At 42.0% G+C, this 14,384-nt stretch overlaps 1 protein-coding gene across 4 annotated transcripts in view; it reads right to left on the bottom strand.

Moving 5' to 3' along the window:
• The window catches only part of efr3bb (EFR3 homolog Bb), an 86,466-nt gene that overhangs the window by 5,029 nt on the left and 67,053 nt on the right, over positions 1-14,384 (bottom strand). For all 4 annotated transcript variants that reach the window (XM_084330857.1, XM_084330858.1, XM_084330859.1 and 1 more), the window contains 9 exons: positions 11,768-11,843; positions 9,843-10,004; positions 7,444-7,575; positions 6,848-6,915; positions 6,111-6,235; positions 2,755-2,846; positions 2,568-2,616; positions 1,364-1,470; positions 554-603 (listed from right to left, as the gene is read on the bottom strand). In XM_084330857.1, the coding sequence (XP_084186983.1) occupies positions 554-603; positions 1,364-1,470; positions 2,568-2,616; positions 2,755-2,846; positions 6,111-6,235; positions 6,848-6,915; positions 7,444-7,575; positions 9,843-10,004; positions 11,768-11,843 (861 nt within the window). The remainder of the gene's footprint in view (positions 1-553; positions 604-1,363; positions 1,471-2,567; positions 2,617-2,754; positions 2,847-6,110; positions 6,236-6,847; positions 6,916-7,443; positions 7,576-9,842; positions 10,005-11,767; positions 11,844-14,384) is intronic.

Raw genomic sequence — 14,384 nt, 5'->3', positions numbered from 1 at the left:
ATATGCTAGCTACATATCACAGCTGTATATGTAACGATATGCTAGCTACATATCACAGCTGTATATGTAACGATATGCTATGCTAGCTACATATCACAGCTGTAGATGTAACGATATGCTATGCTAGCTAGTACAGCTGTATTATGTAACGATATGCTATGCTAGCTACTGTACATGTGGGGGACTCATCATTTACATTTAGCTGACGCTTTTATCCAAAGCAACTTACTGTACAAGTTCTGTACGACAAGTCATCAGGAAGGGCACAACTCTTATCAGCTGAGTAACAATGTTCATCAAGTGTTGAGTGCTACAGTGTAGGTTAGTATATTAGGACAAGTGCATGAGAGTAAGGTTAGTTAGGGTTAGATTTTATATTATTTTTCTTTATTTCAGATGTTTTTTGTAGAAGAAGTGAGTCTTTAGTCGATGGCGAAAGATTGGACAGGTTTCGGCTGTCCTAACTCATCAGAAGGGTCCCGGGCCATAGATTAAGAAACCAGACCCATTATCACATATATAACAGTTGAACTCAACAGCGATATTCTCGTACCTGATTGTAATCTCAAAGATTTGATTGAGTTTGCTCTGCAGTATGGTGGCCTGGACGGAACAAACAGAGCACAGTAGCATCAGAGGATGACAGCAAGGCGATCACAATTACATCGTTGAATATTGTACAAAATAATTACAAATGGTCTCAACTTTTCCAAGTAACCTTTTTCCATTGGCATTTTTAGTCGAATCAACTAAGTAGGAGTGGTGTAAAATGTATATTTAAAGGGGAACTATTTTACTATTTCTTTCACTATTTGGCCACTTTTACACAATTCCTGTGAGTCTATGGAACACCTCTGTAATATATATATTTTTTTTATTCATTGTTTTGTATTTCTAATCAAGTCCTCAAAAACAGCATTTTTCTACCTCAAGATCTCGAGCTGTTTTGAGCCTGGGCTCCTAAACCACTGCGCCGCGGCGTCCCGCCTGAACATTAACATGCAGCGGTGTCTCTCTGACATCACATATCGCGCACATTTTCAAATGACTCAGTTCAGTGAGGGTGAATATTGTGAGAGGAGAATTGGAAGAATGCGCCAATATGAGAATTTTGAGACATAGATCATATTAATATAAGTTCACATAGCTAGGAAACAATGCTAAACACTCAAAAAGGCCATTTATAAGAGAGTTCCCCTTTAATATTCACTCTCCTACCAATGCAAAAAGGTTACTTGAATGAGACGACTTGCACACACACACACACACACACACACACACACACACACACACACACACACACACACACACACACACACACACACACACACAGTACATGAATAAATTCTATGTTTTATTTTACCCTGGCACCACAGTGGGCAGCTATCTCCTCGAAGGGGGCCTTCTGGAACTTCTCCACCACCTGCCTCCTGCGCTCCCTCTCCTGCTCCTCCATACCCACACTGTCCACTGGGGGCGCATCAACACACACAGTATTTACTATAAAAACAGGCAAGGGTCACATGTTCTTAGGGGTGTAAATATTTGACCGCACAACGATTCGATTACGATTCTTCAGGCGGCAACGATTCAATGCATCATGAAATCTCTTCATTTGACCACGATTCGATTCGATGCGATTAATTTTCAATCAGTTAATTCCCCCAAAAATGTTGAATACACAAATGTGGCTGGGGGAACTGATTCACTCAGCATGAATCTCTTCATTTAACCATGATTCGATTAAATGAGATTCAACCTTAGGATCGATACATGTTACTAATGCAATCAGTCACTGAGTTACATGTGCGACACGGCAGTCTAATCCGTCTTGTTAAGGAGCTCACGATTCCTCAGAAAACCCCAAAATGTTGCGCAATTCAGAAATAGGTTGAAATGGAGATATTGGCAACTTTGAGCGCTTTGAAATGTTCTCTATATATCTCCTTATTTGCTAAACTTAAGACTTGTAAATGTGTTAATTATTGTTAGATTGTCCGACAGTATTATTTTCCTCGCTGTGTGAAAAATCTACAGTTGTGTCTGAGGGGAGTGGAGTCTGAGGGGGGTGGAGTCTGAGGTGGGTGGAGTCTGAGGGGGGTGGAGTCTGAGGGGGGTGGAGTCTGAGGGGAGTGGCTACTCGCATAGAAATGAGAGGAGGAGACGCACCAAAATCCATTCCCAGACAACGGGCCCAGTACTTTAAAAAAAATTTAATAACAAATTACAATTTGAATTGATATTCTCCTTTGGTTCATTACAATTTAAGCAAGCCTAGTAATAGACACAATATTTCTGACACTGAATACATTCACTGAGATCCCTAGATGTTCCTAGATTCCAAGAACATGCAAATGTACCTTGTAGAAGTGGAGCAATATTCCATTTATTTAGGCATGTACCTTTAGGCGAAATTTCTGAAAATAGGGTTCCAGCTTAAATGAATGTATGGGAGCGGGACTCACTAAAGACTAGGGATCTCATACAGGCCTCCTGTTAATAATTCATCACATAAACTACATCATAAAAACATACACTTTGTGATAAACTGAGTGTGATGAACTCACCGATGGCATTTTTCAGGGTTTCAAATGTGATCTCCTCTGCCGGTGTTCTCTGTAACAGAATTATGAAAAGAGAATATCAAGAGAATTGTAGATGGGTAGCGTGTGTGTGTGCATGGTATGTGTGTGTGCGTGTGCGTGTGTGTGTGTGTGTGTGTGTGTGGCGTGCGTGTGTCTGTTCGTCTCTCACCTCCTCTTTCTCAGGGCTGTTTCTGGACTCCATCTCCACCTGCAGTGAGATGGTCTCTCCTATACTCTTCCTCTTAGACAGCCGGTCCTCATCTGAAAACACAAGTCACCTTGTTTAGTCAACAGTATGGGGACAATGCTGGGGGCCTTTCTGTTCTCCACATGTTTGCATGGGTTTCCTCCGGCCTCCGGGTACTCCGGTTTCCTCCCATATCATAAAAGACATGCATATTAGTTTTCCTGCCATTGCCCTTGACCAAGGTACTGGTCATCACAGCTGGAGTTGGTCCCTTGACCAAGGTACTGGTCATCACAGCTGGAGTTGGTCCCTTGAGCAAGGTACTGGCATTACAACTGGAGTTGGGCTCTTGACCAATGTACTGGCATCACAAGTGGAGTTGGTCCCTTGAGCAAGGCACTGGTCATCACAGCTGGAGTTTGTCCCTTGAGCAAGGCACTGGTCATCACAGCTGGAGTTTGTCCCTTGAGCAAGGCACTGGTCATCACAGCTGTAGTTGGTCCCCAGACATCACACTGTGTGGCTGCTCACGGCTCACTTTCCCCAAGGGGATGAATACAGGTTCAACTTAACAATAAAATTCTCCTTTAACTCATTCGGGGCCATCCACGTAATATTACGTGTTTGCCCGACAACCGTTGGGTGCCAGCCACGTAATATTACGTTTTTTTTTGTTGATATTAATATCCTATTCACTGTCACAGAGCTGTATTTTGGCTGGAAAAGGCATATTGGGACTCCGAAAGTGCAGTACCGGCCAGATCCTGGTAGTGGCGCTGTCTCGAGAATGCAGTAACCCCTGTTGCAGACCTGGTGTCACATTGTTTACGCTCCGGGCGGACTTTTCTGTTAGTCTGAAGCGAGGACTTCACTCGATCGCATGGAATACTTCTTGGGATGCCGAATTCATTATGCAGTAAAGGATTATGGCATGGGCCAATGGACATAAATTATGATCTACCAGATGGCGATCAAATAATTGGAAAATTCTTTTTGGAATCCAACCGGCCAAAGGTAAGAGCAATTTGACGTCAATTTCAGCTTGATCGTGCAAGGATTTAATAGCCATCCCCCAGATCAGCCTATGTTGTGGTAATAACGAATGCCGTTATTGGCAATCAATTAATCAGAAACGACTTCCCCCGCCCCCCCCCTTTCATGCATTCATGATGGAACATAATACCGATCATATGCATTTGGATTTTTAACTGTGTCGTGTGTAGGGACGAAACACCAATGGATTTAACGTTATTAGCTTAGCGCCTTATAAATAGCTTTGCAGGAATTATACCAGATCATTCCGATAGAACACTCATATTCACCACGGTATAAAACGGGAACGTATTGATGAAAAAAATATTTCTTTTATGCATCTTGAATGGAAGGTTCCTACTGTCAATTGACAATGATATTGGATACATAGCTATAATATAAAATATAGATTTAGCTCTACAAACAACGTGACGCACAGTGAAAAGTTGTAATGGAAAGCTGGCCTAACTACAGCAGGCCCAGTCTAATAGCTGGCACCCAATCTGTTAGTAATAATAATAATAACTTCTGTTTCATATAGCGCCTTTCATAAGACCCAAGGTCGCTTTACAATAGAACATTTTTTGTTGACGACAAACTAGTTGCCCGTGATTAATATGAGTTCTCCTGGATCGCTCTGCTCTTTTGAAAATAAATTTACTTCAGCTGACTTCCAGATGATGACATTGTTCCCTGTGTGTGTGTGTGTGTGTGTGTGTGTGTATGTGTGTGTGTGTGTCAAGGTTGTCCTCACTTCACTTTCAATTCAAAAATCTTTTGTTATGAGAAGGTGGGCACATCCAACCTATTCAAAAGTAATACTCTCGGAAGATTTTCATTCAAATCGATGTCTATTGAGTTACCGTCCGTCGCCGAACGAGGTAATAAAGGAGAATGAAGCCAATGAATTGCAGTCTCTAGATTGTGAACTGAATGAATTGACAGTGAATGGAGCACAGCACTTGTACGCAGCGCTACACACGCAATGACAGCCACCTGATGACTCATAGTCTGCCTAACGACTGTCCTCCCACTCATCTGATCAACCTCACACTCGACACTGAACTATCTTGGGTCAGCAAGACACTATTATGGCAAAAGTCATAATCATAATCTTTTTCATTATTTTGATTGATATTGAAATCACGATTACTCATTGATTTGAGAACATCATATGACCGCGACTGAATTTGTTTTACCTTTCTTCTCTACCAAAGGCTGCCTTTCTGTCATCTTCTACAAGTTACCAAAGGCTGCCTTTCTGTCATCTTCTACAAGTTACCAAAGAGATTTTAACCCTTTCACTGCCGCACTACCAAACGGTTAACCCTTTCACTGTGACAATACACAGAAGGTTAACCCTTTCACTGCCACACTACAGAAGGTTAACCCTTTCACTGCCACACAACAGCAGGTTAACCCCTTCACTGCCACACTACATCAGGTTAACCCTTTACTATTAGTTACTATTAGATAGTAAAGGGTTAACCTTCTGTAGTGTGGCAGTGAAAGGGTTAAAATACATTGAGAAACACGGCATGGCTCCCTCCTCCCACTCAACATGAGCTGAAACTACTGGGGGGGTATGTGCTGCATTTACAACACAAGACTAAATGCAGCACGATAACCGTTTTATTTGGATCATCTTGTTTTCATTATTGTGGGAAGACAAAATTGTATTAAATGGCCCAGCCCTACAATACATCCCCCAACGCGGTTCTGGAGTATCACAGACACAATGTAGAGATTCCTTCCTTTATAGTTGATAGTTGACTGTAGTGTCCTCACTAGGGTTGGGTACCGTTCACATTTGAACCGATACCCAACGGTAAATGTTTTCGGTACTTTAGTCTCTAAACATTTAATCTACCTACCTCAGTTGTAAAAAATTTGTCCAAACTTCAAATGATTTATTATCATTATTATTTATTTAGAACAATTAGTTAATATATATATAATATATAATATTGCAGCGAGCGTTGTCTGCATCTAGCATTGTAAAGTGTAACCATTTTCGACTTGCCATTGCCCGACTGCTTTGTTGTTGAATCAAGTCAAATCCTAGGTAAGTGTATTGTGCGTGTGAACGTTGACGTGAACGTGCGGCACACTTCATAGGTTTCGTTTCGCGGTAAAGGAAACGTTGACGTCATCTGACTTTAAAAAAGTTTTAAATATATATATATTTTTTTACAGTAACGAAATGTGGCACCGGTGGATCTCACGTGAATCGGTAGTACCGACGTGATTGGGTCGGTACCCTTAAAAAGTACCTGATTCGGTCCCCATGCATCCCTAGCTCTCACCTGTGTGCGGAACATACGGCGTGGCCAGTCTGTCGGTGTTGTAACCACTGCCTCCCAGCACCTCAGTGATCTTAGACTGCAGAAACAACACCTCGCTTTCTACCTTCTCCAGAGAGGAAGGCAGTCTGGAGGAGAGAGAGAGAGAGAGAGACAGAGAGAGAGAGAGAGAGAGAGAGAGAGAGAGAAAGAGGATGAGAGAGAGAGAGGATGTGAGAGAGAGGGAGAGGATGTGAGAGAGTGGGATTGGGTGAGGGAGATGGAGATGATGAGAGAGAGAGAGAGAGAGAGAGAGAGAGAGAGAGAGAGAGAGAGAGAGAGAGAGAGAGCGAGAGAGAGCGAGAGAGCGAGAGAGAGAGAGAGAGAGAGAAAGAGGATGAGAGAGAGGGTAGGGAAGATAGAGAGTGGGATATGACGAGGGAGAGAGGGGGGGTGACAGAGATAAACAGAGAGTGGGATAGTGTGAGGGAGAGGGAGAGAGGGGAGAGAGGAGAGAGGGAGAGAGGGGTGCGAGGAGAGGGAGAGAGTGGGGAAGAGGGAGAGAGAGGAGAGAGTGGGAGAGAGGAGAAAGAGGGAGAGAGAGGGAGGAAGAGGGAGAGAGAGGGGAGCGAGGAGAGAGAGGGAGAGAGGAGAGGGAGGAAGAGGGAGAGAGGAGAGATAGAGCATTTGCCAAAGTTTCCAAGGCTCTTCTATCTATGAAAGAGGAAAGTCTAGCTCTTCAAATGAAGGTTGGTACATACTTGGGGCTTTCTATGAAGATGTCCTCAGGCAGAAGGTACGGCGTCTCCTTCTGTCTCACCTCAATCACCTGAAGGAGATAAAGACTAGAGCTGCTTTTCAACTTGACAACAAAATACATTTGTTAAATGACATTTGTTCAATCATTTCTTATGTAAAACTTTTAAATTATTTAATAATGTCCATATTGCAGTCTTGTGTGATATGGATATTGAGTTAGTTCCCATTTCTGATATCAATATGAACTAAATTAATTGTTTAGCCCTAGTTTAAACACAGCCATGTTCATGCTTTGCGGGGACATTCCATAGACTTACATTAATTCCCTAAGCCCTCACCCTAACCCTTAACAACCATAGAAACTACATTCCTAACCCTAAATCATATCCCAACCATAACCCCTGACCCTTAACCCTTTCACTGCTGCACTACCAAACGGTTAACCCTTTCACTGCGACAATACACAGAAGGTTAACCCTTTCACTGCCACACAACAGCAGGTTAAATAGCTCCTTCACCTTGTGGGGCCACTATCTACAGGGTAGGTTTGCATCACTCCTAGGGACATCAGAGCAGTAGGACACACACACACACTGACCTCATGTATGTGTTGGCAGAAGGCAGGGACAGTAGTGAGCTGGCAGATGAGGTTGAGGTAGGCAGCAGACAGGGCGTGGACGGCACAGCGGTTATAGACGGGCAGACGTTCCTCCGTAGACAGAGCCAGGTCCTACACCACACAACATCAATGAGGTTTATAGGTCTGAACCACAGTTAAAACCTCATTTGTAGTAGTAGTAGTAGTTTATTGTCACGAATAAAGTACAGGTACAATACAGTGAGATGCTTGGTTCATACACATACAGCTCATTATAGTAATATTCCACAATTATTACAGTTGATAGTAATAATGGCACACATACATTTCACACCAACATGCGCATTTGTTGATACATGCAGGACTGAATCTTGAGACAACGTATGTGTATCACCGCTGCGATTTTCACTGATTTGGGTGTAAGAGCTCACACAAACATTTGATGGCTGTGTACGGGCTCACACAAACATTTGATGGCTGTGTACAGGCTCACAAACATTTGATGGCTGTGTAAGGGCCCACACAAACATTTGATGGGGCTCACAAACATTTGATGGCTGTGTACGGGCTCACACAAACATTTGATGGCGGTGTCATTTGATGGCTGTGTAAGGGCTCACACAAACATTTGATGGGGCTCACACAAACATTTGATGGCTGTGTAAGGGCTCACACAAACATTTGATGGCTGTGTAGGAGCTCACACAAACATTTGATGGCTGTGTAAGGGCTCACACAAACATTTGATGGCTGTGTAGGAGCTCACAAACATTTGATGGCTGTGTAAGGGCTCACACAAACATTTGATAGCTGTGTAGGAGCTCACACAAACATTTGATGGCTGTGTAAGGGCTCACACAAACATTTGATGGCTTCACGAAGTCAGAGCTAAATTCATTGTTTATGGAGCAGCAACACATTTTACATCCCAGGGACATCACCGATTGGAGAGCACAGGATAAGTGCATTCTTTATATATAGGTGGTATTCCCTTTTAAGCCATGCTAACCTGGTAACCATGGTAACCTGGTAATGTTCTTTCAGTTGTTGGTGTGGTAAAATATAGCTTGTGTAATGTTTATGGCAACATAAACATTCATGTTGATTATGATGAAGTACATATCTACCGTAAGCGGTTCTAACATTGAGCGAGTCACTGAGTATATCTTGGTATATAAATATCTTGGCTTGTGGCTCGATGAGAAATTTAATTTAAGTTCCATGTGAATATTGAAAATTGAAATAGAAAATTGTCTTCCTGTACAGAAAGATCCAGCTTCCCCATGATTAGTAGAAAGAGGATTGTTGAAACTGTTTTCTTATGGATTTTGGACGATGTTGATGTGATTTATAGGCATTCTGCAGCAACTCTTAAACCGCTGGACTCGTCCATCATTCTGGCCTCAGATTTATTACTGGTGACAGTAGGGTTGCAAATTGTTAGCAAGTTCCTTACTCGATCATTGATAATGTTAACGGTCAATTAATCAATTAGTTGTAACAAAAAAAAAAAATTTACCAAACAATAACAAATGTATTTGTTTCCTCAAACAAAAGGTTTATTTCCACAGCAGCGACATTATTGCATTCTCACAACATTGCATGGCATATGAAACATAGAAATATAGAGGCCTAGACTTTAAAGCGGGTGAGATGCATATGTGGCAAAAAAATTATAAAAACGTCACTCGCCACCCAAATCAAAAGCATGTATTTAACAAAATCAAAAATTTTCTAAACACTGTTTTATATTAACTTCATAAATAAACAAAAACTTCAAATCGACTTATGTCAACGAAAATGTCAATAGCAATAACAGTTTACGCGCATAAAATGCTGAAAACAACCAACTGTACTAACAACGCAACAAGAGTATTTTTAATTAGGCTATTATTATTATTATTATACTAGCTTTGTCAGCCTGGGGAATCTCCCCGCATTGACTTTCCGCCAGTCAGTCGGATTTTTATGCATGAGGTGGTCTGCCATATGCCGACCCGGCAAACTTCTAGTTAGCAACACGGCAGTGGTGACTCGCCAGTCCTCTGTGATGTAGTGGCAAGTGATGGTAATGTAACCGAGAGATCTGAACCTGTGACCCTAGGATCCACAGGCAGCCACACTAACCAGCTGAGCTAAAGGGTCCGACCCGTTAGCAGGTGCTGGTTGACTACGACCGACTAATCCAGTTTACATACGTCCTCCCCCCCTCCTCGCCCGTTCTTTCGTCCCCGTACGCGCACTATCCCAGGGGTTAAGGCACTGAGATCCCTCCCCCATTGCTACGTGAAGTTTGTGAACCTGATTCACAGTGAAGTGAGATCCCACCACTGCCACCAATGTAACCGAGATATTTGAACCCGTCACCATAGGATGACAGGGTTAACCTGGTTGGGTACCTGCAGGGCCAGCGCCAGCCGGATCAGGTCCACCACCACCTCCTCGTTGGCCAGCTCCATGCTGAGGAGAGCCAGCAGGGTGAACAGGGTCTCATAGTGCTGCTGGCCGCTGCTCTGCTCCTTACAGCCCAAGTAGATGTGACGGTACAGCTGCAGACCATGCTGCAGAGAGGGAACAGAGAGAGAGAGAGAGAGAGAGAGAGAGAGAGAGATGTAAGGTGTGACCACAGATGGGCCTTTCACAAGCGCAATTGGCTCTTGACAAGTGTAAATGATGGATTAGTCACTCACAGTTAAAGTCGGAGCCTTTAGCTCAAATGATTAGTGCGCTGCCTGTGGATCCTATGGTCTCAGGTTCAAAACTCGGTTACAAATTATTTTTTCCTTATGTACAAACGGTGATAGTGGTACATTTATGCATATGTATTGGGAATGCCCGCCTGTTAAGATATTTTGGGAAGAAATAACCACACTATTATCAGGATTTTTGTTTTTGACAATACCTGTAATGCCTTCTGTATTGTTGCTGAATGATGTCTCTCAATTATCACACTCTGTACTTATAAAAAGGATAATCTTGTCCGGTCTTACGGCTGCCAAAAAGCAAATAGCATCACGCTGGATTCAACCTGATAAAATGTGTCGGAGGGTATGGATTCTTACCTATCTTGATGTGATTTACCTAGAGATATCTACCGCACGAATTCTAGGTGTTAATGAAGCCAGCATAGCAATCTGGTTAGAAGTGGTGGAGAGGATAAAGCATTATATGAACTTTTAATCCTTGGTATTAAGCGAAATAATGGATGTATTCAAGGGGGGTCCGGTGGGCGAGGGAAGAACGAGCAAGAGCATTTGTTGTATTGTATTGTAATTATTATTTGTATATCTTTAATCTTTAATCTACATCTATTTTTGATTTATAGTGGATTTCTACTGTAAATGTTTGCATGTCATGTCAAAAAAAAAAAAAAAAAAAAATTTGTTCACAATTTTTATTTTTTTTAACGTTCATTCATTTATCCACTCTGGTTGGATGGTGTATTGTACTTGTGCTGTATAATGACAATACATTTGAATCGAATCTCATTTTGAAGTCGCTACCTGTTGAGTGGATCAGCATGGTGCAATGCCACACCTCCGAAGCTGTTTTGCACATTCTGCCACTGTCCATAGGCAGCGTAGCCTACATTATACATTATGTATAATGTATTGTCATTATACAGCACAAGTACAATACACCATCCAACCAGAGTGGATAAATGAATTAACGTTAAAAAATAAATAATAATTTGTAACAGAGTTTTGAACCTGGGACCATAGGATCCACAGGCAGCCGCACTAACCAGTTGAGCTAAAGGGTCCGACGTTAACTGTGACTAATCCATCGTTTACACTTGTCAAGTGCCAATTGCGCTTGTCGTCCAGTATTGGCATTAATAAATCAGATGTCATCATGCTAATATGTCATGTTCTACAGTAGGACTTACTACTACGATACCCATTAAAACAAGTTATTCGAATAATAGAAGCCTACTTTGCTGGAACGATTAATTTAAGGCGCGCGCGTTGAGGCTCGCTAAGCCTTTCTCCACGCATTATGTTTACCTCCGCCTGAGTAACGCCCCCGTTGATGACGGAGACGGCGGAACGTTGGTTCTGCTTAAATGGGTGTAAACGCAGGCTGGTTCGCCAGAGAGCACCAAGGTTCAGAGGCTCCAGAACGGAGCTGGAACCGGAGCCCTGGCGGAGTGTGTGTGTGTGTGTGCGTGTGAGTGAGTGAGTGAGTGAGTGAGTGAGTGAGTGAGTGAGTGAGTGAGTGAGTGAGTGAGTGAGTGAGTGAGTGAGTGAGTGAGTGAGTGAGTGAGTGAGTGAGTGAGTGAGTGAGTGAGTGAGTGAGTGAGAGAGAGAGGGAGAGGGTGTACCTTCTTCATGAAGAGGTTGTCTTGTCTGGAGCACTTGTCCACTTTGAGCTTCAGTACTGAGATATCAGTGATGATGCTGAGGGGACAGAGACAGAGACATGAACCAAGGTGCATTCACATGGAAGTTTGAATAATGGTGCTCACTGGAAATGCAACCCTTAAAAGAAGACCTTTGCCAAAAACGATTTATTAAGAACATAATCTCACACATATCCAGTGTTGGGACTAACGCGTTACAAAGTTACAACGCCGTTACTTTTGGCAGTAACTAGTACACTAACACATTACTTTTGAAATTCAGTAACGCAGTTACCGTTACTGAATGGTTCGTTACTGCGTTATTTTTATGTAGATTGGTAGCGAGCGGTAGTGATCCAGCGCAGTCCTCCTGACTCCTGTTTGTGTCACCTCACCTGCGGGGACACGCTGTGCTGTGGGGCGTGTTTTGTTTACTATAGTCCTGACTGTCATGGCGGCGCCCACTACGCATTTTTACACATGGATATTCTCACTATTTCTCTTTTGTCAAGCACAAAGAAAAGAACGTTTTAGTTAAATGTCATTTGTGTTTTGGCTCAAAGATCCTAGTATCTACTGCCCATGCTTCAACGAAGCTAGTAGCTGAGTCTAACGTTAACAGGACTCATCCGAAGCCACTCGCTTTCGGGGATCTAGTTAGCATCTAGTTAGCACATGCCAAATGGGACGGAACACTTTTTCCAACTACTTGGAGAGAGAATATACTAAATGGAAATGAGATAAAGAAAATGTTTGACTAACGTTACATCTCGACCACCACAGACTTAACTTAAAACAGCTGGTAAAACTTTGGTGATTTAAGGAATGACCATTGTTATGTGTCCAAAGCCCGAAATTAAAAATAACTGAACTGAATTTTGGTGAGTTCAGTGATGTGAATGCAAAGTTGATCAACAGATTTTGAATCAAACAATATAAATATAGTCCTTTCATGCACAATTGATATCCTAACTATTCTAACGTTGCAATGCATGATTGATATCTTAACACTTTGAATGCACATTTGAAAGCACATTTAGTGCTTGAATGCCCACCATCCGCTTCAATGTTAACGTTAATATCGCCTAATTGATGTTTTAAATTATGGCTATGTGTCTAATCTGCCCGTCGCATTATCAATGACCCATTTCCAGTCAACATTGTCGAAGCGGATTGTTTTTTTATCGGTTCATTTCCGTTTGATAGCATTTTGAAAAGCCCTCGTTTTCAAGAAGAAGAAAAAAGAATCCCTGATAAACGCTGATGTACTGTAATATTCTAGAACGTTGTCATTGTTCGGCCTATTTATGAATCGTTTTCAAATAAACGCTAGATTATCGATAGTATATGTGTACGTATGCACGCTGGTGCCGCAAGCTGTAAATCGATTATCTTATTTCCTGATCACTCGCACAGTCAAAACATATCACATATAGGGGGAAAGCTTATATCTCCGTGAAAAAAGGTCTGATTATCCTAATACTGGTAAAATAGATTCCTTACCTGAGATCAGATGGTATCCAAATGGATTATTCCAATTCCTGATCGACCATTCCAAAAATCTATCCTTTTATTGATCCCACGCGTATACTGTAAAACAGCGTATACACGCTGTCCAACATGAAGCTGATCGGCCCGGTTACATGCGTGAGAAGTAAAATGTGGAGTCCGGGTTTTTTTTCCCCCATGCATTTTCATTGAGTCCAATCCAAAAGGGTGAATTACCATCTGGGAGACGATAGGGGGCGCTTTTTTCCACATCTGAGCGCCTGGGGTGGCTGATTTACCAACGGTAGACTCGGTTGATGAAATATGAATTCAGATCGCTAATAAAATAAAATAAACGAGAAAAAAACGAATATTCTCGTTATGGGCATTCAACCCGCGGGGGGTAAACCCGAGAAAACTCGGGTTGGGCATTCAAAGTGTTAAACAACGTTGCAAGACGGTTATAATGAAACGCTCCGGCGACATCAAGGCTGTTCCTTCAACCTATACAATTAGGCACGGCACATTTCTTATTACGTCGGGACTCGGGACAACATTTGTTTGTGTCAGATTTGTGTTTGTATAGACCACATTGCTTAGCAGAGTTCAGTGATGTGAATGGAAACTGTCAAGTTGATCAACAGATTTTGAGTATCTGTAAGGGCATTAATGGGAGCAATCTTTTTTTTAAGTAACTAAATAGTTACTTTTCACAGTAACGCATTACTTTTGGGTGTAAGTAACTAGTAAAGTAACTGAGTTACTTTTGAAATGAAGTAACTAGTAAAGTAACTGAGTTACTATTTTTCAGTAACTAGCACAACACTGCACATATCCCACCATTTTACATAGCCTTGTAAATGCATTTGGTTTAAGAAAGTACATCACCTTGAGGACACGTATTCAAGGAGGTTTTAAATACAGCTCAGAGAAATTATGAAACGGACGGGGAAAAAGCCTAAAGCTTCACAAACTAACTAACTGTTACAAGTTAGTAAGCGATTTCATGTACTTAGAACCATTGACAGGGCAATTTAGATGAGAGCAACACCCATGTGAGAATGCTGTACATCGAATAAACAAGTCATACAAATAAAGTTGATTATTATTA

This window comes from Notolepis coatsorum (assembly GCF_963971535.1).
Source record: "Notolepis coatsorum genome assembly, chromosome: 15".
NCBI classification, from domain to species: Eukaryota; Metazoa; Chordata; class Actinopteri; order Aulopiformes; family Paralepididae; genus Notolepis; species Notolepis coatsorum.
Note: the sequence above shows the minus strand (reverse complement) of the source record. Positions and strands in the feature narration are given on the sequence as shown.